This window comes from Geotrypetes seraphini, chromosome 10 (genome assembly GCF_902459505.1).
Source record: "Geotrypetes seraphini chromosome 10, aGeoSer1.1, whole genome shotgun sequence".
Taxonomy (NCBI): domain Eukaryota; kingdom Metazoa; phylum Chordata; class Amphibia; order Gymnophiona; family Dermophiidae; genus Geotrypetes; species Geotrypetes seraphini.
The window spans coordinates 3,848,752-3,875,897 of record NC_047093.1 but is presented as its reverse complement, the minus strand read 5'-3'; the positions used below and the strand labels follow the sequence as shown (position 1 = coordinate 3,875,897).

General features: G+C 45.7%; 1 protein-coding gene across 2 annotated transcripts in view; it reads left to right on the top strand.

Annotated features, from left to right (window-relative positions):
• Positions 1–27,146, top strand: part of DNAH17 (dynein axonemal heavy chain 17) — a 954,442-nt gene that overhangs the window by 763,763 nt on the left and 163,533 nt on the right. For both annotated transcript variants that reach the window (XM_033960179.1, XM_033960181.1), the window contains 3 exons: positions 1,596–1,691; positions 1,830–2,047; positions 16,479–16,686. In XM_033960179.1, the coding sequence (XP_033816070.1) occupies positions 1,596–1,691; positions 1,830–2,047; positions 16,479–16,686 (522 nt within the window). The remainder of the gene's footprint in view (positions 1–1,595; positions 1,692–1,829; positions 2,048–16,478; positions 16,687–27,146) is intronic.

Below are 27,146 nucleotides of genomic sequence, written 5' to 3'. Positions count from 1 at the left end.
TATCTATTGGTTCTCGAAAACTTATAATAAGTATTCTATAACAAATATATTAGTATATTAATCATTTATGATCATTTAGAAACTGTTTTCAGAACCCCCCAAAATATCCTCCCCTCCTTACAAACCTTCAGAACAAATAATATTCATTTAAAACCTATATTCCCACCCTCCCCTTCCCCTGGATATGCAATAATACATCAATTAAATCAAACTATAATAATTCATAAGACATCAATGGGCCCCATATTAATTTGAAATTCTTTGTATTTCCTGTCAAATCAGCATTCATTTTCTCGTATTTATAAATTAAACATAAATTTGCCCCTCAGAATGTAAAGTTAAGTCGGTCCCAATTTTTCCAATTTCGTGTAATCAATTGTATAAATTAATTAAAGTCATCTTTTATATTTGTCTAAGGGATCCTTAACATATAATATAGTACCACAAATCACAACTTCATAAGTCAAAGGGATTGCAACTTCTAGAATATTATTAATATGTCCCCAAATAGACTTCCAAAAAATCAGAATCATAGGGCAATAAAACAGTAAATGATCCAATGTTCCCATGTCTAGATGACAGTGCCAGCATCTATTAGACTTTGAATTATCTAACTTATTCAATCTAACCGGGATCCAAAAAGAAAGATGTAACAAAAAGAACCAAGTTTGTTTCATAGATGCCGACGCTGTACATCTCTTCCTCCAAGATGAAATCCATGGCCATCGAGATACAGAAATGTACTGCTTAATCTCGACGCTCCAAATGTCTCTAAGAGCATTTCTGGGTTTCTTATGCACAAGTTCAGATATTAATTTATACCACCTGGCAGCTTTATGCCCAAGCATATCTGTCTGAAAGCAGAGGAACTGCAAGCTGTAGTAATTTTTTAAATTATGCCAATCAGGGAACCCTTTCTGAATAGCCTGTTTTCAGTTGCAACCATTTATAAAATTGAAATTTTGAAATACTAAAAGATTGTTGCAACCATGAAAAGTCAAGTAATTTTCCATTTAAAATGACATCCTCCAATCTTCTTATGCCAGCCTGCATCCATTCCTTCCAGGCGATTTGCGAGCCCCCACCCCCGAGATCCAGAGAGAGTGGGAGCCAGAAGGCCTTGAGCATACGCAGATGCTCAAGGCCCAGCAGAGATCAGCAGCAAGCGGCAGGCTCTTCCGGCACCGGCACATCCTGTGGGTTGGTGCTACATGTCAGTGCCAGATCGCGGTTTGGGTTTGGGCGGGCGATGCCAGTTCTCGGGGGGCAATGCCAGTTTTCAGGGGTGGAAGTGCGCTTGGGGGCTTGGGGGTCTTTTGGGGATTCGGTGGGGTAGGGTGAAAGCGAGCCGCGCTGGTGGCCTCGTGGGAGTGAGGGGGGTATCTGTTTTAGGGATGTGGAACTAGTCATCCGAGTTTCCCTTACTTCCTATGGGGAAACTCGCTTTGATATACGAGCACTGTGGTTTAAGAGCATGCTTCTAAAACGAATTATGCTCGCAAACCAAGGTACCACTATATATAGATTAATGAGCACAAATTTACTGTGCCCAAGTTGGAGTGTTCTTCTCACTTTATGATTATTGCTCTCTACAGAATGTAACAGAAAAACAAAGATCTTGTGAGATAGATTTGGCCAAAGCTGAACCTGCTCTGTTAGCTGCACAGGAAGCGCTTAACACTCTAAACAAGGTAAGCCCTCTCAGGGAAGAGCTTCCTTTGTCATGAACAATGAGGATGAAATCTAAGAGCTGATATACAGTATAATCTGCAGTGTGGCAGAGCAGCGATACTGCATCACTGACATGGGCTCTCTCACATTCTTCCTAGACCAACTTGACAGAGCTCAAATCTTTCGGTTCTCCTCCAGAAGCAGTGGTTAACGTGACTGCAGCTGTATTGGTCCTATTAGCTCCTGGAGGGAAGGTTCCAAAGGACAAAAGCTGGAAAGCTGCTAAAGTCATGATGGGAAAAGTCGATAGTTTCCTGGACAACTTAATAAAATATGACAAGGAACACATCCCTGACACTTGTCTCAAAGCATTTCAGTAAGTTAAAGAAAGTTTCATTCATGACACCAGAATGCTTTAACCCTTGTGTACCCGGGACAGTATAAAAGACCTTAAGGCAGGGGTGTCAAAGTTCCTCCTCGAGGGCCATAATTCAGTCGGGTTTTCAGGATTACCCAATGAATATGCATGAGATCTATTTGCAAGCACTGCTTTCAATATATGCTAATAGATCTCATGCATATTCATTGGGGAAATCCTGAAAACCCGACTGGATTGCGGCCCTCGAGGAAGGACTTTGACACCCTGTACTGCTATTATTCTTAGGGTAATGCTATATCCAACTTTCCCTTCCCCTCACCAGCTCTCTGACTGGGAAAATTAATAGCATACACAGAGGACTGAAAGCATAATATAGGTTTATTCATACAATTTTATAATAATGAAATCATGAAGTAAGGAATCAATAATTTGTTACCATATATTGTATCATCACTCCGTGATCGGGGGACCAGCGAAACATCAGAGGCAGCGCATTCATCTCATATCAGCATCACACGGCTCGTCAGCAGTGGAGAAGTCCCGATTCCACTGAGTTCTGCCTGTCTTTTTATGCTCAAATTATGGTCAGGATCCGGTTTGTGTTCGCTCAAACATGAGCATGTCACAAACAAGTTAGGCACTTTTTTGCTCAAATTATTATGGTCAGAATCCGGTTTGTGTATGTGTTCAAACATGAGCATATCACAAACCATTTCCTGCTTTTCCCCCCTTCTCTTGATTAATTCATCCATATCCTGTTTTGACTAAATCTGGCTCGCCAGCTGCAAGGTATCTTTCTGAACTCTAGTTCCCCTTTTAAAAAAAAACAAGTTGTTATTTGGTATTAGGATCCCCTTTTAGCAGCAGATGGTTTCTTAAACAGCCATTGTTACTAAAAACAACTTTCAGACTCCAGGTATGTCCCATCCGTATCACATTCGGTCCTTAACAATGAGTGTTGTATGTAACCATCATCACTTTTTGTTGTTTACAACAAATGCCATATGCCACATATGCCAATCCAGAGTCGTTTTGGCTGAAGGTGAATATCCTAAAAATATATCCCACCAATGATGTGAAGTAGCATCAGCTATTCCTGACCCTATTGTCACTATCGAGTCTGCTGCAATAGTGGTGGTAAGCTGATGAGCCATAATACTTTGATTTAGGTATCGGATGGCACTCTGTATTTTGGTTGATTGAGTTAATATTTGCTTAAATCTGGTCAAATTTAAATCCCAATTTGGAACATCCCATTTAGTGCTATTCCAAATGATAGCCACATTCTTATCCACATCGGAAGTTAATATGAATGTGTCATTTTCCCAGTGTAATACTGAAATGTTATGAATACATCCCGCAAAAGGCACTGCCATTCCTGGTATCACTGGTTGATCAGTTACTACACATACCACCTGTGGTGCTATTTCGACCATATACCTATAGGTTATTGGCATAATAGTCCATTCACATTTGTTTACAGTATTTTGCAATAAACATGGTTCATATACAGCAGATTGTAATTTATAAACTTTTCCACTTAAAGTGTTATCACAAAAAGTTAAATCATGGGTACGATTATACATATCTATCACCTGTCCATAAAAGGTGGGGGTCCAAAAGTGTTGATTAGGAGATGACCCAATTAGTAAAGGCATCACTATGTATTTACACATTATACTCTGTTTGGTTACATTGTAAATGGTAAAATATCCCTGACATAGGGTTTCCTCACACCTTATCCCCAAACTAGGTATTTGTAGCCAATGGCCTGCACGGATTACATCAGAAAACACGGTCCTCCACACTTGTTCATTTGCTGTCAAAAGTTGTGTTTGAAAGACATTTTTCTGTTGTTGCTGCTGTAATGTTTGCAAAGAACATATAGTCCAATTGATTATGTGAGTAATATTAGTATCTACAAGGAAGGTTAGAGAATTACTAGCATTAAAAAGATCTAACATATCATTATCCACGCCAGCTGCTAGTGTCATTGGGTACCAAATAGTAGGCATCCAATTAGCTTGTATAATTAAAGCATCATTAATTTTACTTCCAGCGTTATGCAGCCTATTTGCTAAAGATTCTATATCATAACTGTTTATTGTCCCGGTAATAGTTCCAAATCCTCCCAAAATAGTATCATACCAGGCTCTCCTATATCTACATCGACTAGAGGGAGGAAAGGTAATTTTAAATTGTACACGTGTTTGTTCCGCATGCTGACCTACCATTTCACATGTTGACGGTAATCGTTTAACCTGCCCTGGATCAATTTTTGCAGAATCTATATTTACAAAGATAATAAAATCTGCCCATGTAGTACGATTCTTAATAAGAGATGCATTAGTACATACAAAATATTTGGGGTCTTCTAATGTCAGATGCAACACAGTTCCATTCCAGGTGCTACAATTTTGTATTGCCTGCCATTTCTGTTTTGTATTTAATTCTGGGAACACAGTCTTTAAGCAACATAGAAGTGACACATGGGCAGTGACATTTACCACTACTTGACTCTGATATAGGGCATAAAAGATATACCCTCTTCTGTCATTGTGAGGGCCTTTCCATATGTCCACATTAGTTGTGATGTTAGCTATTGTACATCTCTGTCCTTTTTCACAACTAAACTTTTCCTGTTGTCGTCTGCTGGTAGCACCAGACGCCTAGCCGCAGTCCATCCTTCTACGTGACCCAAAGATACGATACCAAGGACTGTGAATACGCATAGGACGATTAGGGTTTCCTGTAAAATTAAACACAGTATTACTCCCGTAGGTAACATTTCTCCTGTGGGACATATTCCCATTTTTCTACCCCGGGCCTCATTATCAATAGCGTACGGTCTTGTCCCACTGCTATCACTTCAGCGGGAGAGGGGAGACCATTTCGGTTGCTAATCCATATTTTGGCCCCAACATTTACAGTATTTGTGGATCCAAACCCTTTTGCCCCCCTAACCGTCAATTCTGTAGGGGCTGTGGTTTCTCTCACCGGAGCTATATATATAGGAATTAGCAACAGTTGTGCAATTCTTTCTCCCTGTGTTATTATTACATCCTCCGCACCTAAGTTAATTAGTATTACCCTAACCTCCCCCTCCTCTTTCCTCTTTCCTCCCCCATCTCCCTCTACCTGGTACTGAACAAAGGAGAAACTCCAAAAAAAAAAAAAAAAAACCCACCTTCCAGCTCACGTGATAGCTCTGTGGAAGGCATAGAGGGAGGAAAAAAGGTGGGGGTGAAAATCCCCCATTTGCAGCCCGCTCTTTCAAACAAAGGAACAGCATAGAGCGAGAGGACTTTTTACAAGATGCCATTAACTTTTCTTTTGCAGAGACCAAAAAAGTTAATTCAGAGAGACAAAGAGACAGAGAGACAGAACTGGAGTTTAGAAAAACAAACCTACCAGTTAGCTTTACTTCAGACAGGCACGGAAAATGCACTGAGGGAGAAGAAGAAGGAGGGGGTGCCCTCAACCCGTTTTTTCAAAGAAAGAGACGGAACAGCGAGGGAAACTTTTTTCCAAACAAGTCAGAGTAAAACAGACAGTTTTCTTTTTCACAGAGAGAAAGAGTTAGTTCAGAGACAAAGCTTAGACACACAGCAGGGAAGAACAAAATTTTTCTCTTCAAACTCAATAACTCACCAGAACTTTTCATTAACATACCAGCTGATCGGAATTCCAAACAGCATGCATTTCCCTGTGTATGCTTGTAAAGTTTTCATTCTAAAAAATCCTCCTGCTGCTAACAAGGTAATTGCAAGTTACTACATTTGAAATCCACAATATGTTAATATTTAAGCACATTTTAAAGATCGATACCTGTTTTTGAAAAATATTTCAGCAGCTCAGACAAAGAAAATCTCCATACTGTGGAATTTCCCTCCCCCTCCTCTTTTTATACTTATTTTGTGCCACTTTTACAGCTGCTCTTTCTGCTACATCCTGATAATGTTCCAGTTTATCCTTTAATAATTTACTATTACATTCCAGCACCAGACACCGTCCCTCTAATTCTACTCTCCCTTTCTCTTTAAGTGCCGTCTGCAACCGCTTGTGCACCCCACGGTATGCAGAGGCCAACACCCAACTCCTTCGAGCCAGGGTAACTGCTTCACCTGTTTTTACAGGGATTGTTTCAAGTACTTGTACCACATTCTTTGGTTCAAATTCCCTTAATTCCTTATCCCATGATTCCGCCAATCCATGATTGGCCATTTCTGCCGCTATTATTTCATACGGGTCCCCGGTCCAGCCAGGTATCCCTGCAGGTTCTTTTTTAGATTTCTCCTTACGCCGGAACATTGTTCGGTCTTATTTAGGGAAATCCTGCCGACTACGCCAATTAATGTACTGCTATTATTCTTAGGGTAATGCTATATCCAACTTTCCCTTCCCCTCACCAGCTCTCTGACTGGGAAAATTAATAGCATACACAGAGGACTGAAAGCATAATATAGGTTTATTCATACAATTTTATAATAATGAAATCATGAAGTAAGGAATCAATAATTTGTTACCATATATTGTATCATCACTCCGTGATCGGGGGACCAGCGAAACATCAGAGGCAGCACATTCATCTCATATCAGCATCACACGGCTCGTCAGCAGTGGAGAAGTCCCGATTCCACTGAGTTCTGCCTGTCTTTTTATGCTCAAATTATGGTCAGGATCCGGTTTGTGTTCGCTCAAACATGAGCATGTCACAAACAAGTTAGGCACTTTTTTGCTCAAATTATTATGGTCAGAATCCGGTTTGTGTATGTGTTCAAACATGAGCATATCACAAACCATTTCCTGCTTTTCCCCCCTTCTCTTGATTAATTCATCCATATTCTGTTTTGACTAAATCTGGCTCGCCAGCTGCAAGGTATCTTTCTGAACTCTAGTTCCCCTTTTAAAAAAAACAAGTTGTTATTTGATATTAGGATCCCCTTTTAGCAGCAGATGGTTTCTTAAACAGCCATTGTTACTAAAAACAACTTTCAGACTCCAGGTATGTCCCATCCGTATCACACACCCCTGCCTTAAGGAAACAGACATTTGTCAGTCCCTACCATTGCCCTGTTTGCTTCCTTTCTTCCCACCCCCCACGCAGTCAAACTCACTCTTTTCTTGTCCTTCATTCATACCTCCCTCTTAAATAGTTTGAGGGAAATTAAAAGGGCTTGTTCTGGGTATGCAGACTGTGTGCAGAATATTGTGTTATCTTAAAATTGGCTAGGTGTTAATTCACTCTTTCCATGTTTCGTTCTGTAACCTTTTACACCAATTACTGTAATGTTTAGGGCTCTTCCCAAATCTCCTGTTATTCATGATGTCTTGTTCTGAGGGAACATCAAACAAACCCACAAACAAGGGAGAAAAAACGTTAAATGCAAAAGGAATATCTCCCCTACCCCAAAAGGTGAAGGGTGAGGAGGAGAGACTGCCCAAACAGCACGCTACCACAATAAGAAATATTTGTAATGGAATGAAAGCCCTCAGTCACACACCCCTAATGCACCAGCTGTCACAAGCATACATCCAAAAGGATATTATCTGTGAAACATCCCAGGGCTGCCTTCATATATATTTTTGTGATAAACCAAAGCACAAAACAGTGTGTTAAAAGTGAATAGTAAACAATAAACTAACAAAGTTGTCAAGGCTGTCTCTGCCCCTCATCCAGGGGTGCAGAAGTGTCCAAAATCAGCTGAGCAGGCACAGACTAAGCTAAACAACTACTGGAGGTACTTAGCTTCTCCGTAGAAGTGGAGAGTTAGCCAGCCAAAATAAAGTTCATCCAACAGGACTCCGTTTCGAGGGTGAAAACCCCCTTCTTCAGGAACCGGCTATACTGTTTTCCACAAAAGACTTTCAAACACCAGCCAAAGGTAATACAGCAAAGTTTATTTTGGCTGGCTAACTCTCCACTTCTATGGAGAAGCTAAGTACCTCCAGTAGTTGTTTAGCTTAGTCTGTGCCTGCTCAGGATAGGGTTTATGATAGGTTTTCTTGAATTTAAAGAATGTAATTGATTAGGGGGGAGGGGAGATAGATTCTGATATAGAGTTTTAATGGAATATTAAGTGTTGTATTTGAGTTTAAAATGCTATAAATGCTGTTACACTTATTGTAAGTTTATTAAAAATGAATAAAGAAAAAAATTAACAGAATAATCTTGTTTCAAAAGGCATTTGTACAATGGATAGACATGTAAAATGCACCTCTTCTGAATAAACATGGTCTCAAAGAATTGGTCTGCTGCGTTCACTTATGTACTCTCGCAATGACCAATATTACATCACTCCAATCTACCTATGGTCAGCCAGCTCATCACTGAAGAAGGCTGAGCTTATTTACATTACATTACATTAGTGACTTCTTTTCCGCCTATACCCTGCAGTTCAAGGCGGATTACAAAAGAGCTAACTGGACATTTCCAGGAACGTTACAATTGTTTTTTGGTTACAAAAGAGGTAAGATAGCTGGATAATTTCCAGGAGAACTTGCAAATTGGATAGTAAAATGACTGGACATTTTTAGGTAATATTACAAATAGGTTAAAAATAAGATTACATTACATTTTAGGGATCTGTATTCTTGGTTGGTATTTTGAGGAGGAAGAGATTACCAAAGTGGAGGCTTTGGGAGGGGAATTTATCAGGGAGGAGAGGGAAGAGGGGGAGGGTTAAGGTATCTGGATAAAGTTTTTGAATAGCAGGGTTTTTATTTCTTTTAGCTCTTATAGATACCAAGCTTAAAGAAAAGTTTTACAATTTTATTTTTTTTTTGTAATTCTTTATTCATTTTTAAAACTTACATCAAGTGTACAATTAATAAAACATTTAAGATTAAATACATGACTTGAATTTTCTTAATATATTCAGATACATAAGATTATTCCCTTCCCACCCACCCATTCCATTCATATTTAATCAAAAATATACAAATATAAATACTCTTATTTATATGTTAAAACCTTCCGTATAATTTAGACAACCCACCCTCCCCCTCTCCCCCATTTGCAAATATACTTCCAATAGAAAATGGCATCTATTCATTACAGTAGGCTGTCAATGGCCCCCAGATCTTTATAAATTTATTATAATTACCTTTTTGTATAGCAATTATACTTTCCATTTTATAAATGTTTTACAAATTATATATTTGTTTACAGCAATTTCTGAATATGCATAAAACATAATATACCCAAAGAAATCTCCTTCTCCCAGTATTCTTTAAAAGTTTGAATCAAAACAGTTTTCTGACCCTTCAGGAACTTATGCTTTGGAGAAAACTGACAGTTTCAAGTTACAGCAGAGAAAGCCCATACCACCCCCCTTAATGAGAATTCTTATACTGGGTTTAAAGGAGCCCTCCCTTCACATCTTGAAAGGCAAGCAGGCCTCTTGGAATGTCACATACTTAAGAGAGTTTCTATGGTAACCTAGCTTAAAAGTCAGATAGGTCAAACTTCAAATGTTACCTCTCAGGATCTCTTAAAGTTTTTTGAATTTTATAAATGTATAAGGTTTTAAATTAAGCGCAAATCATTCCATCACACATATTCTCACACACATGGTCTGGGATCCCAAACACGCCACACTCATATTTCATTCATTTTTCAGTCATATTCAATTCTTCTTCAGAGCATATTTAAGAAATTTAGGCTTTCTTCTTTACCCAGCAATAGAATGCCAGGAGCATTTGTTACCACTAAAGCCATGAGGTTTCTCCTAGTCCCCTGAGCATGGCAGTCCAAAGAACACCAGAAACCAGGGTCTTGAGTAGGAAAACTGCCATATTTTAGACAAAGAGACAAAGAATACTGTACAGAGAGAGAGATAGAGAGATTAATACCTCTATAAATGTGTTATATATACATATACCTAATTTTTCTTATGATCTTGCTTAATCCAGCAAATTACATAAAGAGAATATTATTATACTTATCCTTACTATTAATCTCTAGTGTTTTTCTGGCCTTGACTGCAATCCATATTCAAATTTTTATATCTTTGTACCTAACTTTTCGTAGGCTCTTAATTGGGCATTGCCCTGTCTACCATAAATGCATTACTAAATAGATTTACCCAGAATCATATGAAAAGTAGGTGTCTTGCATGTACCTTGCACACTATCCATTCCAGTATAGCATGCCACAGTGTCCCCTGCCCGTTAGCGCTACTACTCAGTAACTGTATTTTATTGTAAAACACTTAGATCTGTAATATGCTTAAGCAGTATATCAAATGTTAATAAAACATAAACTAAATTTGAGATGGAGGTTCACCAGTATTCTGTTGATATTGCTGGGCTTGAAAAATCATCTACTGGAATGAAAAATTTACTGAAGACGCAAACTTCTGACAAAGCTTTACTCATAAGAAAGAAGATATCTTGTGAAGATACTAAGGGGAAACAAGGCTGGGAAGAAACAAGGGACAAATTACAGGAGTCAACTAACCCAGAAGAGGAGGTTAGAGAGATTGTAGCAAAAGAGAAGACACTAAAAACTGAAGCACAGGGAAAGGAAATGAAGACAACAAAATGCCAGGATCTAAATTGCATATATACTAATGCAAGGAGCCTAAGAAACAAAATGGGGGAACTAGAAGCCATGACCAATGCAGAGGACATAGACATCATTGGAATCACTGAAACATGGTGGAATGAGGAAAGCAAATGGGATACAGCACTGCCGGGGTACAAGCTCTATCGCCAGGATAGGTCAGGACAGAAAGGAGGTGGAATGGCCCTATACATAAAAGGAAGCATACAGTCGACAAGAATGTACACAGTGGAGACGACCAACAAGCTGTAATCGCTATGGGTTAAAATACCAGGTAGGAAAGGACATGAAATAAAGGTGGGCCTATACTATCATCCACCCGAGCAAACCGGAGATATCGATAAAGAAATGGAAGCTGAGATGAATCGAGAATGCAAAAGTGGTAACATGGTTATTATGGGAGACTTCAACTACCCCGGGATAGACTGGAGTCTTGGAAGCTCAAGATGCGCTAGGGAGACAGAATTCCTGGAGGCTACACAAGATTGCTTCATGGAACAGCTTGTTAGAGAACCGACGAGAGGAAATGCCACTCTGGATCTAATCCTAAATGGGTTAAGGGGACCTGCAAATGAAGTGGAAGTAGTGGGATCGTTGGGAAACAGTGATCATAATATGATCAAGTTCAAGGTTGAGGTAGGAAAACCGAAAGGAAAGAGAACCATAGCGACAACTTTTAACTTCAGGAAAGGCAGCTATGAAGCAATGAGGGAAATGGTAAGGAAGAAACTTAGGAACACTTCCAAAAAATGGCAAATGGTAGAACATGCCTGGTCTTTTTTCAAGGACACGGTGAGCGAGGCGCAAAATCTGTATATCCCCAGATTCAGAAAGGGGTGCAAAAAGAGTCGAACAAAAGACCCGGCGTGGGTAACTAAAATAGTGAAGGAAGCGATAGACAATAAGAAAAATTCATTCAGGAAATGGAAAAAGGACAAAACTGAGGAGAACTGGAAAGAGCACAGGAAGTATCAAAAAGAATGTCACCGTGTGGTTCGAAAAGCCTAAAGACAGTATAAAGAGAGGCTAGCCAGGGAAGCACGAAACTTCAAACCGTTCTTTAGATATGTTAAAGGGAAGCAGACGGCTAGGGAGGAGGTGGGACTGCTGGACGACGGAGACAGGAAGGGAGTGGTGAAGGAGGAGAAAGAAGTCGCGGAAAGACTTAACATGTTCTTTTCGTCTGTATTTACAGCATGTCAGGTGCAACTTTGAGTACGAGTGAACAAGAAAAAGACCTGGGGGTACTGATAGATAGGACCCTGAAACCATAAGCACAATGTGCGGCGGCAGCAAAGAAAGCAAATAAGATGTTGGGCATGATAAAGAAGGGAATCACGAGTAGATCAGAGTGTGTCATAATGCCGCTTTATAGAGCAATGGTCAGACCACACTTGGAATACTGTGTCCAACACTGATCTCCCTATCTAAAGAAGGATATAAAACTGCTTGAGAGGGTGCAGAGGCAAGCAATGAAACTGGTAAAAGGTATGGAGAACTTGAACTACGAAGAATGGCTTAGAAAACTGGGACTGTTCTCCCTTGAGAAGAGGAGACTGCGAGGGGATATGATTGAGACTTTTAAAATAATAAAAGGAATCGACAAGATAGAGCAGGACAAAAATTTATTTACGATGTCAAATGTGACTAGGACAAGAGGTCATGGACTGAAGCTGAGGGGGGACAAGCCCAGGACAAATGCCAGGAATTTCTGCTTCACACAGCGAGTGATTGAAAAATGGAACGCTCTCCTGGTGGAGATTGCTGCGGAACCCACCGTTCTAGGATTTAAGGGCAAGTTAGATGCACATCTCCTCGGAAGGCGCATAGAGGGTTATGGGTGACTAAGTTTTTCGCCAGGTTACACCTGGCTGGGCCTCCGCATGAGCGAATCACCGGACTTTATGGACCCAGGGTCTGATCCAGTGATGGCAGTTCTTATGTTCTAAGACACAACCAACATACCGGAACCTGAGCAATTCTTCAATGGAAATAAAGTAGAAAAATTAACATCCATGGAAGTGAGCCTTGAAGATGTGCGCAGGCAGATAGAAAAACTAAAAACTGACAAATCCCTGGGTTCGGACTGTGACAAACCCAAGCCCGTTTCAGGGTTTTCCTATGACAAACCCAAGTCCGGTCCGGGTTTTGCCACAAGGATTAGGAGGAGATACAGTATACCCCGTTGTAAGAAGCCTCGTCTATGGATTTGGCTGACTACTGCTCAGACCTGGAAGTGGAGTCAGATGAGGCAGAGCAGGAAAGGCTTAAACAGAAAAGCTACACACAGGTTAGACAGGTGCCCAAGTCTGTTAGAAGATTACTTCCTTTCCAGCAGCCTGTCCAGGCAAGGGTTAAGGCTGGAAAGGTTCCTGCACTTAGGCAGATAGAACAAGCCTGTGTTTGGAAGGCCCCTCCCTCCCCGAGGCTGAGTGGAAGTGTCCCTTCCCAGCTTAAAACGGGACAGTTGAGAACTCAGAGGGGGGAAGCAGCCTGGAGGCAAACAGGAGAGATTCATCCACTCTCTCCACACCCAGAGGAGGCTGGAGACTGGCAAATGTTGGACACGGAGGAGCTTGCTGCTGACCCAGGGAGTGAGGAAGGAACCCCAGGGGAACCCATGGAAATCCAGGAGAGTCTGGTAGGACCAGAGGAGGTGCCCATGGACATTGATAAGCAGTAAGGGGATGTGTATTGCCTGGGTCCACAGTAGGGAAGCTACCAGTTATGCCAGTGATAGTCTGAAGGGGAGTTGTATGTCTCTCCCTTCTGATAATGAACTGTTAATTGCTGCTTGAAAGCTTTAGTTGCAAAGCTAGCAAACATTTTGGCATTTTATTTTTTCCTCTCTGCTAGCAGCCAAGCTGAGAGGTTCTTCCTCACAGCTGTGCATAATTGATTACTTGAAGGGCACAGCAGGGAGCTATGCTGAGAGCCTGCACGTTCCCAGAGTTGAGTGTACCTTTTGAATTATGTGCTAAGGAAGAAAATATGTTTTACAGAACTACAGTATGTGATAAGCCACGTTAGGCTGTGAAAATCAGGTGACATGCTGGCCAGGTTTCTTGTTGCGCAGTTTTGTTAAAGTTTGTTTTATGTTCTGGATTTTTCATGCCTTGGAAATGCCACAGCTGCAGGAGCTGAAACAGCTCAGTGAAAGTTACTAAATCCCAAACTGCCCTGGTTAACAGGACTGTTTATAGATTTGCTAACAAAGTCCAGAGGCAGTAGAACTGTATGTTAAGGTGGTACACACCAAAAAACCTGGACACTAGTTTTTGAAAGTTTTACTCTGTTTGAACAGCTTGTGTTTTGCCTCATAGTTTTGAGAGCTTGGTTTTGAAGTCTGCTGAGCTGAAGCATATTTCTTTTGTTCAATGCAACCAGTGAACATAATAAAATCTTTTGTTTGATTACATTCTACCTCAGTCTTTTGCCTTGCATGCCCTTATTAGGCTGTTCATAAGCCAAGCGAAGTCCTGAAGGGTCCTTTGGTAGTGAGGGACACGTCGGGCCAGAGTCTTGTGTCACGATCCCTGGGCTCGCAACGCAGCGTCAGAGCGCGGGTGTGGCAGGACGGAATCCATCCAAGGGTTCTGAAGAAATTAAAGGAGGAGATAGCAGAACTACTGTAGCAAATTTGCAACCTATCCCTGAAAACAGGCATGATCCCGGAGGATTGGAAGATAGCCAACATCACACCCATCTTTAAAAAGGGATCAAGAGGTGACCCGGGAAACTAAAGACCAGTGAGTCTGACCTCGGTTCCAGGGAAAATGGCGGAAGCACTGATAAAAGAAAACATTGTTGAACATTTTGAAAGAAACGAACTTCTGATAACCAGCCAACATGGTTTCTGCAGGGGGAGATCATGCCTAACTAACTTATTGCACTTCTTCGAAGGAATTAAACGGATGGACAGAGGAGACCCCATAGACATCATATACCTAGATTTCCAAAAAGCCTTTGACAAGGTGCCTCATGAACGTCTACTCCAGAAACTGAAGAACCATAGGGTGGATGGAGACGTACATAAAAGAAAAGAAGGACTTCTTTAAAGCATGGAAACGCACGAAAACAACCAAAACTTGGAACAAACACAAGGATGATCAGAAGAAGTGTCACAGGGCGGTGAGGGATGCTAAAAAGGGCTATGAGGAGAAAATAGCGCAGGAGGCCAAAAACTTCAAGCCCTTCTTCAGGTACGTGAAAGGGAGAAAACCCGCAAAAGAGGCAGTGGGTCCCAGGGACGACCAGGGAAGGAAAGGGTACATCAAGGAAGACAAACAAATCACAGACAGACTAAATTCCTTCTTTGTGTCTGTCTTTACAAAGGAAGACACTGCAACAATTCCGGAAGCAGTGAAAGTGTTCAAAGGAGTAACAGAGGACTGCCTTACCACAGTAGAAGTGGACTTGGACCAGATTTACCGCCAGATTGACAAACTCAAATGTGACAAATCTCCTGGACCGGACGGAATTCATCCGAGAGTCTTGAAAGAGCTAAAAGTGGAAATCAGAGAACTATTGCAAAAACTTGCCAACCTGTCAATCAAAACAGGACAGATACCGGTCGACTGGAAGATAGCGAACGTCACGACGATATTTAAAAAAGGATCAAGAGGAGTACCGGCAACTGGTAAAGATGGTTGAGGCGCTGATCAAGGATAGCATAACCCGGCACTTAGACACACACAACCTGATGAGAGCCAGCCAACATGGATTCAGGAAAGGGAAGTCATGTTTGACGAACCTACTTCAATTTTTTGAGACAGTGAACAGACAACCGGTGGATATTATATATTTGGATTTTCAGAAAGCATTCGACAAGGTTCCACATGTAAGACTCCTCAGGAAACTGCAAGGCCATGGAATAGAAGGAGATATACTAAGATGGATAGGCAAATGGCTGGAGAGCAGAAGGCAGAGAGTGGGCATAAATGGGAAGTTCTCGGACTGGGAGAATGTGACTAGCGGTGTGCCCCAGGGCTCAGTACTTGGGCCCATCTTATTTAATATTTTCATCAACGACCTAGAGCAGAGGTAGGGAACTCCGGTCCTCGAGAGCCGTATTCCAGTCGGGTTTTCAGGATATCCACAATGAATATGCATGAGACCTATTTGCATGCACTGCTTTCAATGCATATTCATTGGGGAAATCCTGAAAACCTGATTGGAAAATAAAAGAACAAGAGGGCATTCGGAAAAGTTGAAAGGGGGCAGATTCAAAATGAATGCTAGGAAGTTATTCTTTACCCAACTTGTGGTGGACACCTGGAATGCGCTTCCAGAGGATGTAATAGGGCAGAATATGGTACTGGGGTTTAAGAAAGGATTAGACAAATTCCTGCTGAAAAAGGGGATAGAAGGGTATAAATAGAGGATTACTGCACAGGTCCTGGACCTGTTGGGCTGCCGCGTGAGCGGACTGCTGGGCACGATGGACCTCAGGTCTGACCCAGCGGAGGCATTGCTTATGTTCTTATGGTTGTTTTTTTAAAAATCTTTATTCGTTTTCAAATTGAACAGCTAGTGCACAAAAGAATATATTATACAAATTATTCCACAATAGCACTATAATATCTACCACATAAAAATCTAGTGATGCAATAACCCCCACCCAACCACCCATCCTTCATCACATTTTCAAAAGAAATATACACGTATACATGTTAATTGAAAATTATAAAGAAAAAAAAATGCCCATTGTTAAACAAGACATGTACTTTTGGTTATGGAGAGTAAATCAAGAAATGTAACAACACAAACTCCTTTGGAAATTGTAAATAGTCCTAATTGCTCAGACATTAACAATTCTGCCCATGAATGCCTCTCACTCATTGATCCTTTTGCTCCTCGTAGGCCCTTTAAGACAAACCCGAACTTCGACCCTGAATTCATCCGTACCAAGTCTATTGCTGCCGCAGGTCTCTGCTCCTGGTGCATCAACATTGTTCGTTTCTATGAAGTCTACTGCGATGTTGCCCCAAAAAGACAAGCACTGGCTGAAGCTAATGCTGAGCTGGCAGCTGCACAGGAGAAACTTGATATTATTACAAGCAAAATTAATGTAAGTTAGCTCTTGTATATTTTGTGAAAGCACCACTTGTGGATTATTTAGTAACTAGTTTTTTAGCCCATTACATAAACGGGTGATAGAATAGATGTGTAGACTTGGGCATTTCTTTCTTTCTTTCTTTTTGTATGTCTGTCTTTCTTTCTCTCTCCCTGCCCCCTTTCTTTCTTTATATCTGTCTCTTTCCCTGGCCCCCTGTCTGTTTTTCCTGCCCACTGTCTGTCTGTATTTATTTATTTCTTTCTGTCTCTCCTCCCTGTCCAGTAGGAACCCTTCCCTGCTCCCTCTGTCCAGCAGTAGCCTTTCTCCCTTCCTTTGACCTCCCCCCTGTCAAGCAGCACTCCTTCCTTGCTCCCCCTGTCTAGCAGTAGCTCTTCTCCCTTCCTTTGTCCCCCCTGTCCAGCAGCACCCTTTCCTGCTCCCCCTGTCCAACAGTATCCCTTCTCCCTTCATATTACCTCCCCCTTGTGCAACAGCAGCATTTCCCCTCCCCCCTTCCCTGGTCTTCCTTCTCCCTCATTCCCTTTGTTTCCCCAAAAGTGTGCTGCTGCAGCATTCCCCCCACGGTCTCACACAGCCGTAGGCAGCATTTCTCATTTTCACCCTCCCCCCTCCCTCAGGTCTCACACAATCGTTGGCAGCGCACCATTCACAACTCGCTTCTCCTGCTTGCTTCGGTCATTCGTCGCTGCTGGGTCCTACCTACTTTCTGTTTCCGCGAAGGCAGGATCCAGCAGCGAGGAAGGCCCGAAGCAAATAGGAGCAGCGAGTTGAAGCCTCCCTCCCTGCCCTATCTTCCTTCAATACCGCCCTAGCCAGGAAGCAACTTCACCCATGCTCCGGGGGCTCTAACACTGTGCTTGCCAGATTCGCTTCTCCTCTTTCCCCCCATCTCCGGTTTTGGAAGAACAGGGTTGGGAAGCCGGCAAGCACAGCATAGTCAGAAGTCAGCCAGTGTCGGAGATCAGGAAATCAGCTGAGACAGGCACTGTGCGGGCACGACGCCATGGATCACGGACCCACCAATTTTGAAGTGTGCATGCGCGCTAAGGGAATTATTATAGCGGATGCTCCTATTGCTGGAAAATACATCAGGAAATGAGGCTGAATCACATATGCTATGAGAAGATGCACACAGCCCTTTGTCTCTTATGTCTCTCAGTAAAGACTATGTGAATGCACCATACCAGGATCCCCAAAACAACAAAACCATCACAGAAACACCCTAAGCTCATATATCAGAACACCATTATAGAAACTCATGTGAACTACTCTGAATTGACTACCCAGTCATTAGTAGCGGTATAGATAAGGTGACCATACGTCCTGTTTTGAACAGGACCGTGTCCCGTTGTCCCCACACACAGCTTCAGGATGCCGAAATGTCCTGTTTTCAGTGACAGCATCCCGAAGGTGTTCGCAGGGACAACGGGACAGGCGATCGCTTCCTGTCCCTCCCTGCGCGGAAAAAAAAAAGCCTCTTTTTTGGCCTCATGCAGTGCTGGAGGGAGGGAAAGAAGGGCAGAGATGAGGGCTGAGTGACAAATGGTCTTCAATCCCTTTCAGTGCTAATTGGTCAGAACAGTTCCTGGGGCGGGGAGAGTCATAGAAGGGTCCGCCCTCTAGCTCTGATTGGGGGAGAAGAGAAAAGAAGGCGTCACTCTCAGCTCCTTCTGCTACTCATAGCAGGGCTGGACATGCAGCTGGGAAGAAGGGCTCCCGATTTAAACCCACCTCCCCACCCCGTCTGCCGCCGCTGCCGTTGTTCTCCTTCTTACCTCCCTGCTGCTGCTGGTAATCGTCGCTCAGAAGCCTTCTTCCGGACGTCAGTTCTGACGTCAGAGAGGACGTTCCGGGCCAGCCAGGCAGCAATTGGCTGGCCCAGAACGTCCTCTCCGACGTCAGAATTGACGTCCGGAAGAAGGCTTCTGAGCGACGATTACCAGCAGCAGCAGGGAGATAAGAAGGAGAGTAGCGGCAGCGGTGGGGGGGTTAAATCGGGCGCTGGAGGGAAGGGTTTTTTTTTTTTTTTTTAACAGCGGCAGGGAGGGAAGGAGGTAGGTAGGCAAGCAGGTTAGCTTTGGGGGTGGGACAAAGTCTGGAAGGCAGTGTGGGGGGGATCATGGGAAGGAAGCACTGGGGGGCACTAGGGACATGAGAAGAAGGCACTGGGGGGCGCTAAAGACATGAAGCACTGGGGAGCGCTAAGGACATGGGAAGGAGGCACTGGGGGGTGCTAAGGATATGGGAAGGAGGCACTGGGGGCACTAATGGATATGGGAAGGAGGCACTGGGGGGCACTAAGGGCATGGGAAGGAGGCACTGGGGGCACTAAGGGCATGGGAAGGAGGCACTGGGGGGCACTAAGGACATGGGAAGGAGGCACTGAGGGGCACTAAGGACATGGGAAGGAGGCACTGGGGGGCACTAAGGACATTAGGAGGAGGCACTGAGGGGTACTAAGTACATGGGAAGGAGGCACTGGGGGGGCACTAAGGACATGGGAAGGAAGCACTGGGGGCACTAAGGACATGGGAAGGAAGGAGGCAGGGAATAGAAAGGGACAATTGTTAGGCCTGAGTGCAGAAAGAAAGAAAGAAATGAAAAAAAGGATGCACAGTCAGGAGGAAACACAACTAGAGACTCATGAAATCACCAGACAGCAAAGGTAGGAAAAATGATTTTATTTTCAATTTAGTGATCAAAATGTGTCAGTTTTGAGAATTTATATCTGCTGTCTATATTTTCCACTATATTTGTCTATTTTTTTTTATAGTTACTGAAGGAACATTACATATTTTAAAGTCATCTGCCTTGATATCTTTGAAACCCCCCCAAATATAAATGATAATTAACATTTTCTATGTGTATAGTATGCTTTGTAGTTTTAAAAAAATTTTATGGTTACCATTATGAATTAATAAGATATGTGTGCATGAAAAATGAATGGAAGAAATTGGGGGTGGGGCTAGGGTGGGATTGGGGTGGGGCTAGGGTGGGATTAGGGGCGGGACTGACAATTAATAGATGTCCCCTTTTGATGAAAAAAATAAATGGTCACCTTAGGTATAGAAGCTTACAATAAACAATGACCCTTTATTGTCCCAATAATCTAATTCCAAGGCAGCCCTTAGCTTGAGAATCACCTGTTTATTTGGTGGCATATGTCCACTTGGCCATGTTAAAAGCAGAATTGTCTACCTACTACTACTACTATTTATTATTTCTATAGCGCTGAAAAGGCATACGCAGCTCTGTACAAATAGACAGTCCCTGCTCAGAAGAGCTTACAATCTAATTTAGGCAGGACATTACAGGGTTGGGGAGATTATGGTAGAGGAAATGATATAGTAGGTCTAGGTATCTGACAGCAGTGAGTGGGAGTTAAGAGTTGAAAGTAGTTTCAAAAAAGTGGGCCTATAGCTTGGATTTTGAACACTGCCAGAAATGGAGCACGATGTATTGATTCAGGCAGCCTGTTCCAGACATACAGTGCCACAATAAAGAAGGGACGGAGTCTGGAGTTGGCAGTGGTACAGATAAGAGGGACTTGCCCGATGAGCAGAGATCACGGGGTGGGGTGTGTGTGTGGGAAGCACAGGGAGAGATAAATGAGGAGAGATATCAGGGGGCTTCAGAGCCTGTAAGGGGAAAGCCTGTGAAAGACCACTGATAGCTAATGAGATCACTGAAATATATTCTTCTGCTTCAGCAAGCAGGACTTTTATTGCTGGGCAATATCTAACTTCACAGCTTTTATAAGATGTGTCTCTCATCAAGAAAATTGCAAGGGGAAAGGAAAGGAATAGGGACTTGTTTATCCCAGGACAAGCAGGCATGATATTCTCACATGTGGGTGATGTCATCTACGGAGCCCTGATGCGGAAGCATTTTCAAGCAAACTTGATTGAAGATTTAAGTTTGCTCTGCTGCTCCACGCATGCGTGCCTTCCTGCTCCACTAGGGGGTGCATCCCCTCGTGGTCTCCAGTTCAAAATTTTCCGCTGAGCCTAGAAGTCGTGTTTTTCAGGCTCTGCCCCAACTGCCTTCTAGCACCGCGATTTTTTCTTGTTTTTTCACGATTAAGTCGCTGTGCGCGAATTTTTTTTACCTTTTAACTTGATTCCTGCTTTGTTTTTTGACGACCCGGAGGCTTCCGGGTCCCCGTGGCCGCGTGGCTAATCGAGCCGCGGCTACTTTCGATTTAATGTCCCGGCCTTTGACCGGCTTTAAAAAGTGCACCCGATATGAGCGGCTTCTTTCCCTCACAGATCCGCATCGCCGGTGCATTCTCTGCCTGGGGGCGACTCATCCAACCGACTCCTGCCCCCAGTGCGCTACTTTCCAAAACCGGGCCCTCCGTCGAAGAAAAGCCCGCTGGCTGACCTCTTCACCCCGGATCAACCCTCCACCTCGGCCTCGAGGTCGGCCCCGGCCTCGGCCCCGGCCTTGACCTCGGCCCCGGATACCTCGGCACCACCTCGAGACTCGACCCCGAAGTCCTCGGGACAACAGAAAGCCTCGGCCCCGGGTAAGTCCCCTCTTCCCTCTTCAGGTTCCGTAACATCGAAGAAGCCAGCCTCGGGGACAACGTCGACGCATGGCGGAAGCCCCATGCTTACAGTCCCGGCTAAGCCCTCCAAGCCTTCGGGCCGTGCCTCCACCACACGGGAATACTCTGATACGAGGTCGCCCCCAGTGGAGTGCACCGAGGCAGTGGACATGCCTTCGATGCTGTCCGTGCCCGTCTTCCAGGACCTACTCCGAGCTATGATCACGTCGGAGCTGTCCGCGGCAATGGCCCAGTTTCAATCGGCCTCGACCTCGACCCCGAAGGTGCCAGACCAGCTGGAGCCTCGCATCGAACAACCTAGAGGAAAGGTGCGCAATCCTCGCCGCATCCCATCCCCCTCTGACTCCTCGCCGAGGCGCCCGAGACGTTCTCCCTCCGCAGACCGCCGAGGGGCGAAACGTCGGGCTAAAACGACAGAAACCTCGAACCTCCGTACCTCCAAGAAGGCCAGAGGTTCACCAACCCTACGAGGCCGTTCTCCCACACCTCGTACGGGACCACTAAGGGTGGCTGAGTTATCACTCTCCAACCCGCGCATCCTCCGAACTCCCCCTCGGACCAGGACCCCGACACGAGGTCGCAGGTACTCTCCGAGGGAGTCCGGATCAAGGTCACCGACTCGACATCGATCGGTACCCCGAACCCCGGCATCGTCTCCGAGGGGCTCCTCGAGACGCCGAGGATCAACAACCCCGGAACACAGCGCTTCCCTGGCCTGGGAGCAGGGATCAGAGCAGGAACCTCGATACTCGAGGGAAGCCTCCCCATCCTTCTCCACCCGACGAAGGTCTCGTTCACCGACCCCGCACAGGGCCCCGGGAACATCTCGCCCATCCTTCACTCGCTTTGTCCAGGACATGGGCCACGCCTTGGACTTAGACCTCCAGTCCGACTCCAGATACTCTAAGGAGTACCTAGCGGAGCTGGATATGCCATCACTGCCCAGAGAGTCCCTTCGATTACCACCTAACCCGGTACTCCAACAGGCCTTCTTCAGGAACCTGGAGACCCCCTACATTGTCACGGCCGTACCCTCCAAAATGGAGGCCAAGTACCGCACAGTACCCTACCCGGGATTCGAACAACCACAGCTCTCCCACCAGTCGCTGCTAGTAGAATCCTCTTTAAAAAAGGCTCACCCATCCCGGGTCTCAGCCGCGGTACCCCCAGGCCGAGAAGGCCGAACCCTGGACAAATTCGGCAGGAGACTATACCAAAATGCAATGATGGCCTCTAGGGTGCAAAGCTACACTTTCACCTTCACATCCTACCTCAAACACCTCATTGGACTATTGAGAGCCTTTGAGACTGATCTACCGACCTCCCGCCAAGGAGCGTTTGGCCTGCTTTTAGAGTCCCTCTCCAACCTGCGCCTCCATCTATTCCACACGGCATACGATGGCTTCGAACTCTCCTCCAGAGAGGCAGCCTTTGCTATCGCCATGCGCCGACTAGCTTGGCTGCGCCTGGTCGACATGGACCCCAACTTGCAGGACCGGTTGGCTAACCTCCCCTGCGTGGGAAAAGAACTGTTCGATGACACTATCGAGGCGGCTACAAAACGCCTCTCCGAACATGAACGCTCGTTTGCCTCCCTGGTCCGACAAAAGCCCAAACCGCCCGCGTCCAGGCCGTATAGGGCCCCCCCGCGCCGCTACCCACAAAAGTCCACCCCTGTCTTCTCGCGGCCCCCACCCAGGCGTCCGCAAGCCCACCACCGGGCCATGCCCAAGTCCCAACCGCCTGCGACCACCAGACCATCCCCGTCCTTTTGACGGGACACGCGGAAGGGGGCGGGCCCCCTCCGCCATAGTCCCAGGCCTCCTTCCCATCGGGGGTCGGCTCAAAGCCTTTTACCCTCGCTGGGAACAAGTCATGTCGGACGCATGGGTCCTTGGCGTGATCTCATCAGGGTACTCTCTCAACTTTCGGGCCATTCCCCCGGACAACCCCCCAAGGAATTGCCCTCCCAACCGGACTCAGCTACCCCTACTCCTCTCCGAAGCTCGAGACCTGCTTCGCCTGAGAGCAGTGGAGAAGGTTCCCCCCGACCAACGGGGGAAGGGCTTCTACTCCCGTTACTTCCTGGTACCGAAAAAAACGGGAGACCTACGCCCAATACTAGACTTGAGACGCCTCAACAAATTCCTGGTATGGGAAAAATTTCGGATGCTCTCGCTACCGACACTTTACCCCCTGATCGACGAGGGCGACTGGCTCTGCTCCCTCGATCTCAAAGAGGCGTACACACATGTCCCAGTGCACCCCGCTCACCGCAAGTTCTTGCGTTTTCAGGTAGGGGACTGGCACCTACAATACCGAGTCCTCCCCTTCGGCCTAGCATCATCACCTCGGGTCTTCACCAAGTGCCTCGTGGTGGTAGCAGCAACCTTACGTTCCCAGGGCCTCCAGGTATTCCCCTACCTGGACGACTGGCTAATCAAAGCCCCGTCCAGGGAAGGGGTTATCTCAGCGACCCAACAGACTATTACCTACCTACAAAGTCTGGGGTTCGAAATAAACTTCCCAAAATCCCAACTACGCCCCTCGCAGTCCCTACAGTTCATCGGGGCCACGCTGGACACGGTTCGCCTCCGTTCCTTCCTCCCCCCTCCGCGCCTAGAGGCGTTAGTAAGTCTGAGTCGAAGGATCTCCCTGCTGACCTCGGTATCAGCTCGACAGATGATGACTCTCCTGGGCCACATGGCCTCCAACGTCCATGTCACACCCTTCGCCCGCCTCCATCTGAGAATCCCTCAATGGACCCTGGCGTCTCAATGGCGTCAAGACCGGGACCCGATCGACCGTCCCGTGACAGTGACTCCTTCATTGCAACAATCGCTCCGCTGGTGGGCCGACTCTTCAAATCTTTCCAAAGGTTTGCTCTTCCTCACCCCACCCCACAGCAAAGTACTCACCACGGACTCGTCGGAGTACGCTTGGGGAGCCCATCTGGACGGCCTACGTACCCAAGGAATGTGGTCAGCACAAGACCGTCGCTGCCACATCAATGTACTAGAGCTTCGGGCCATCTATCTCGCAGCCGTAGCCTTCCAACATCTGCTCCGCGACCGAGTGGTTCTCATCCGAACTGACAACCAGGTAGCGATGTACTACCTAAACAAACAGGGGGGGACAGGGTCTTGGTCCCTTTGTCGGGAAGCCCTGCGCCTCTGGAAATGGGCAATCTCCAACAACACCTCCCTTCGAGCGGTGTACATACAAGGAGAACAAAACTGTCTGGCGGACAGACTCAGCCGCCTCCTCCAGCCACACGAGTGGTCACTACACTCTCAAACCCTACGAGGGGTGTTCGAACGGTGGGGGACACCTCAAATAGACCTGTTCGCATCCCCTCACAACCACAAGCTGCCTCTCTTCTGCTCCCGGATATACTCCCCGGACCGGCTCGAGGCCGACGCCTTCCTCCTCGACTGGGAGGGAAGGTTCCTGTACGCGTTCCCGCCGTTTCCTCTGATACTGCGGACGCTTGTCCACCTGAAAACAGTACAAGCCACCCTGATCCTGATCGCCCCTTGCTGGCCACGCCAGCCGTGGTTTTCCCTTCTACTTCAACTCAGTGTCAGAGATCCACTGCCTCTGCCTCTGTCTCCCTCTCTACTATCACAGGGTCAGGGTTCACTGTTACATCCCAATCTTCAATCTCTTCATCTGAATGCTTGGTTTCTCTCCCCCTGACTGCTCTCCCCGTGTCTCAATCAGTCAAGGAGATATTGGAGTCCTCCAGAAAAACCTCGACGAGAACCTGCTACTCCCAAAAGTGGACCAGATTCTCAACCTGGTGCTCCTCCCTCAGCCAGGACCCGGTGTCGGTCCCCGTCCCTCTGGTCCTTGACTATTTACTTCAATTATCTCAGTCCGGCCTAAAGACCAACTCCATTCGAGTACACCTCAGTGCAATTGCGGCTTTTCATCAGCCCCTGGAAGGGAAAGCCCTCTCGCTCCATCCCGTAGTCTCTCGCTTCATGAAGGGCCTGCTGAACGTCCACCCCCCTCTCAAACCTCCCCCGGTGGTTTGGGACCTTAACGTGGTTCTGGCTCAACTAATGAAACCTCCATTCGAGCCCCTAGACAAATGCCATCCAAAATTCCTCACTTGGAAGGTAATTTTCCTACTCGCGCTCACGTCTGCCCGGCGGGTTAGTGAGCTACAAGCTCTGGTAGCGGACCCACCCTTCACGGTATTCCACCACGACAAGGTGGTACTCCGCACCCATCCAAAGTTCTTACCTAAAGTAGTGTCTGATTTCCATCTCAATCAGTCCATTGTCTTACCTGTGTTTTTCCCCAAGCCCCACTCTCACCCCGGAGAAGTGGCGCTCCACACTCTTGACTGCAAGAGAGCGTTGGCCTTTTACCTCCAACGCACTCAGTCACACCGGAAAGTCCCACAACTGTTTCTGTCCTTCGACCCAAACCGGTTAGGTCACCCAGTTTCCAAACGCACCTTGTCCAACTGGTTGGCCGATTGCATCTCCTTTTGCTACGCTCAGGCTGGTCTTGCGCTGCATGGTCGAGTAACGGGACACAAAGTCCGAGCGATGGCAGCCTCCGTAGCGTTCCTCAGGTCCACACCTATTGAGGAAATCTGCAAGGCTGCCACGTGGTCTTCGGTTCATACCTTCACCTCCCACTACTGTCTGGACTCACTGTCCAGAAGCGATGGCCGGTTCGGCCAATCGGTATTGCGAAATCTATTTGCTTAAATTGCCAACTTCCCTCCATCCCTTTTCAGTTAGCTTGGAGGTCACCCACATGTGAGAATATCATGCCTGCTTGTCCTGGGATAAAGCACAGTTACTTACCGTAACAGGTGTTATCCAGGGACAGCAGGCATATATTCTCACAACCCACCCACCTCCCCGAGGTTGGCTTCTTGGCTAGTTAAGTGAACTGGAGACCACGAGGGGATGCACCCCCTAGTGGAGCAGGAAGGCACGCATGCGTGGAGCAGCAGAGCAAACTTAAATCTTCAATCAAGTTTGCTTGAAAATGCTTCCGCATCGGGGCTCCGTAGATGACGTCACCCACATGTGAGAATATATGCCTGCTGTCCCTGGATAACACCTGTTACGGTAAGTAACTGTGCTATACTGCCTTTAGCATTGAAAGCTGAGCACTGGAGGATTAAGTGACTTGCCCAGGGTCACAAGGAGCAGCACTGGGATTTTATCTCACAACCTCCGGGTGCAGAGGCGTCGGCTCTACCAGTGAGCCACCAGTGAGAGGACAATGTTGAGCTCAGTGAATGTGTTTGCATCCCACTATACTTAGTGGCTGACTCCTGCCAAGACAGTAGGTTCTGACAGATGGTGGCAATAAAATGAACAGTCCACATTCCAGGGGAACTTTGCTGAGCACTACTTAGTACAAAGCATTTTAGGTTATTCTAGCCCAGGGATGGGCAATCATGGTGCTTGAGGGCCAGAACTCAGATGGGTTTGCAGGATTTCCACAAGGAATTTGCAAACTTGCATATTTGCATACAAGGGAAGCAGTACAAGCAAATCAATTCGACTGGGTTGCTCACTCCTGTCAGCTGACATTCTCTTTATATGATGTTGTGTTATGCAACGTCTCCTAGGAATGTATACTCATCTTTTGAAAAAAGGGGTATTTGGGGTTAAAATTCCTTTAAACAAACTAAATGAACATGAGTCCCAAATGAACTGCAAATCTATTAGTCTGTGGAAGTGGGGGCTTGAGGTTTGCAGCTGAAACCAAAGGAGATACAAAGTTCTAAATTAAAAGACATTCATTAGTTCTCTTCTGGGTAGCAGAAGGAGAGACAAGCCTATTGAGCCAGCATTTAGTCTCTATTTAAGGCCACAGACCATGCTGGCCCAATGGTCACATCTTT